This window comes from Emiliania huxleyi (assembly GCF_000372725.1).
Source record: "Emiliania huxleyi CCMP1516 unplaced genomic scaffold EMIHUscaffold_476, whole genome shotgun sequence".
NCBI classification, from domain to species: Eukaryota; Haptophyta; order Isochrysidales; family Noelaerhabdaceae; genus Emiliania; species Emiliania huxleyi.
The window spans coordinates 30,275-32,545 of NW_005198420.1; the positions used below are offsets into that span (position 1 = coordinate 30,275).

The following is a 2,271-nucleotide window of genomic DNA, read 5'->3' on the forward strand; positions in this document are numbered from 1 at the left end:
ACGGAGTGCGGCCGCTGCGACGGTGCGCCGCGTTGCCCTCGCGCCCGGGCGCCCCCCCCGCCGACACGTGCTGTGCACTCTTCACGGCCGCCACTGCCTCTGCCGTCTCCTCCGCCGCCAGCTTCGCCGCCGCCACCGCCGCCGCCGCTCCCGCCTCCGCCGCCACGGCCACCCCTCTCGCGCGTCGACCCGGCGACACTTGCCGTCCTCCTCCTCCTCTGTGGCTCGTTTGGCTCCGGCTTGCTCAGCCTGTGTGCGTCGCGCAGGCAGGCCCGCCCTCCCACGTGCACTGGGCTTTGCACCTTGAATGCCGTGGGGTCGTTTAGACGTGGAGTCGCGAGTGACTGGCTTGGCCCTTGCCCCACCACCTCGTGTGTGTGGAGAAGTGTACCTGACCTGACCGTAGGCCCGCGAGGCGCTTCGAGCTCCACAGCGTCGGCGAGCCGACCACGGGGGACGAGGGAGGAGCCGCCCTCTCGACCCCGGCCGAGCTGCGGGCAGCCATCGACAGGCTCGCGGCACTATGCTCGTCTCCGCCGCGTGTCGCTGCCGAGCTGTTGGACAAGGTCGAGGCACGAGGGAGCGGGTCTAGGTAAGGTAAGGTAAGGTAAACTTCTCCACACACACGAGGTGGTGGGGCAAGGGGGGGCAACCCTCGCGTCTCCACGTCTAACGACAGGAGCCCCACGGCATTTAAAGTGCAAGGCCCCCGGTGCGCGTGGGTGAGCGGTGTGTGTGCTGTGTGTGTGTGTGTGTGTGTGTGTGTGTGTGTGTGTGTGTGTGTGTGTGTGTGTGTGTGTGTGTGTGTGTGTGTGTGTGTGTGTGTGTGTGTGTGTGTGTGTGTGTGTGTGTGTGTGTGTGTGTGTGTGTGTGTGTGTGTGTGTCACGTCACTGCATCCTCTGCCGGTTCCTCCCGTCGCCTCTTCTTTGTTCGAATGTTTTTCTGAGCGGGTCTCGGGCAAGGCCTAAAGTGTAAAGACTGAGGTCGGTCGAGCGTATACTTTCTGTGCCCCGATGTAAACTCCACTCGGTTGGAAAATGGACAAAACAATCTGGCACACTCCACACACGTTTACCCAACTCCTAGTAGAGGTGTCCGCTTTTATTTATTCACTCCACACACGGTCGACTTGCGGTTGCGCGCTCTCCTGACCCTCGCCACGCGTGCACAGCGTGCAGCGGACGTATCGCCCATGGCTCTGGGCGGCACGGAACACGCGGCCAGCGGCCCGCGAGCTCTCTCCGTGGCCCGTCATGGAGGGCGAAGAAGGAGGGGCCCGGTCTACGCCTCAGAAGAGCGAGGATAGCGCCACGCCCAGCAGCAATGTCATCGACGCCAGAAATACTGCCGTTTGTACCACGGCACGAGACGTTAGTGCGGCGGCATCTCCGGTGGCGGCCGCAAGCAGGCGACCGACGACGAGGCCGGCTGCCGCAGAGGTGGCACAGTTCCAGAAGTACTCGCGCCTCTTGGCGTGAGCGAACGCCTGCAGATGCGGCGGGACGGCACGGTTGCCCTTGCCGTCGGGGTTCCAGCGCAGGCTGACGATGCAGCCTCATTGGCTGCTGCGGCCCATGTTGTAGAGCATGACCCCGGCGGCGATGGTGAGATCCGACAGCGGCCCCAGCCCGCGAGAGACGCTGTATGCGCCGAGCCCGCAGAGCACGGCACCGATGGCCTTGCGGACGCCACCTTCCCTCGGATGGATCATGCGGAGCTGGCTCGCGTAGCGCTCCTCCTTTGTCAGCCGAGGACACGACTCGCTGGCCATTGATTACCTCACCGCCGCGGGGCGCGGCGCGCGACACAGGCCGTGAAAATTTGCCGAGGCCCTGTGAAAAAAAAATGGACCGGAAACCGCGCGCTCGTCACGAGAGGACGTCGCGACCTTGGAGAAACATCTCGTCGCCGCCCGCCTGCGCAGACGAGAGGACCTCGCCCGCCGCAAAGTCGCCGCTCGCGTTCGCCTCGCGTTGCAGCACATCACACCACGCCGCCGAGATGGTCGTCACCCACACGGCGAGCTCCTGCGCGGAGGGCGCGCGCAGCCGGCACGACGTCCTGCGGCTCGCGCAGACGAGCTCGAACTCGAACTTGGCCTGTTCGCACAGCCGGGCGCGTGAGGACGGTGCTCCTCTTCACAGCTCTCGAGGCCGAAAGCATGACCCCTTGGAGCGCACGCGGACCTTGAGGATGGTTCCGAAGCGGGATGCGCCGCTCCGCCTTCGCCCCTTGGCGGCGGCGACCGGCGCGGGCCGTGGCGGCGGCGG

The 2,271-nt window shown here is 65.7% G+C and overlaps 2 protein-coding genes across 2 annotated transcripts in view; one reads left to right on the forward strand and one right to left on the reverse strand.

Moving 5' to 3' along the window:
• The window catches only part of EMIHUDRAFT_245775 (hypothetical protein), a gene marked incomplete at both ends in the record, with an annotated part of 3,084 nt that extends 2,488 nt beyond the window's left edge, over positions 1 to 596 (forward strand). Inside the window, one exon of the mRNA XM_005767886.1 lies at positions 407 to 596. Within this exon, the coding sequence (XP_005767943.1) occupies positions 407 to 596 (190 nt within the window). The remainder of the gene's footprint in view (positions 1 to 406) is intronic.
• A 960-nt stretch (positions 597 to 1,556) lies between these two features.
• EMIHUDRAFT_119341 (hypothetical protein) overlaps positions 1,557 to 2,271 on the reverse strand; it is a gene marked incomplete at both ends in the record, with an annotated part of 4,269 nt that continues 3,554 nt past the window's right edge. The window contains 2 exons of the mRNA XM_005767887.1: positions 1,557 to 1,739; positions 1,936 to 2,100. Of these exons, the coding sequence (XP_005767944.1) occupies positions 1,557 to 1,739; positions 1,936 to 2,100 (348 nt within the window). The remainder of the gene's footprint in view (positions 1,740 to 1,935; positions 2,101 to 2,271) is intronic.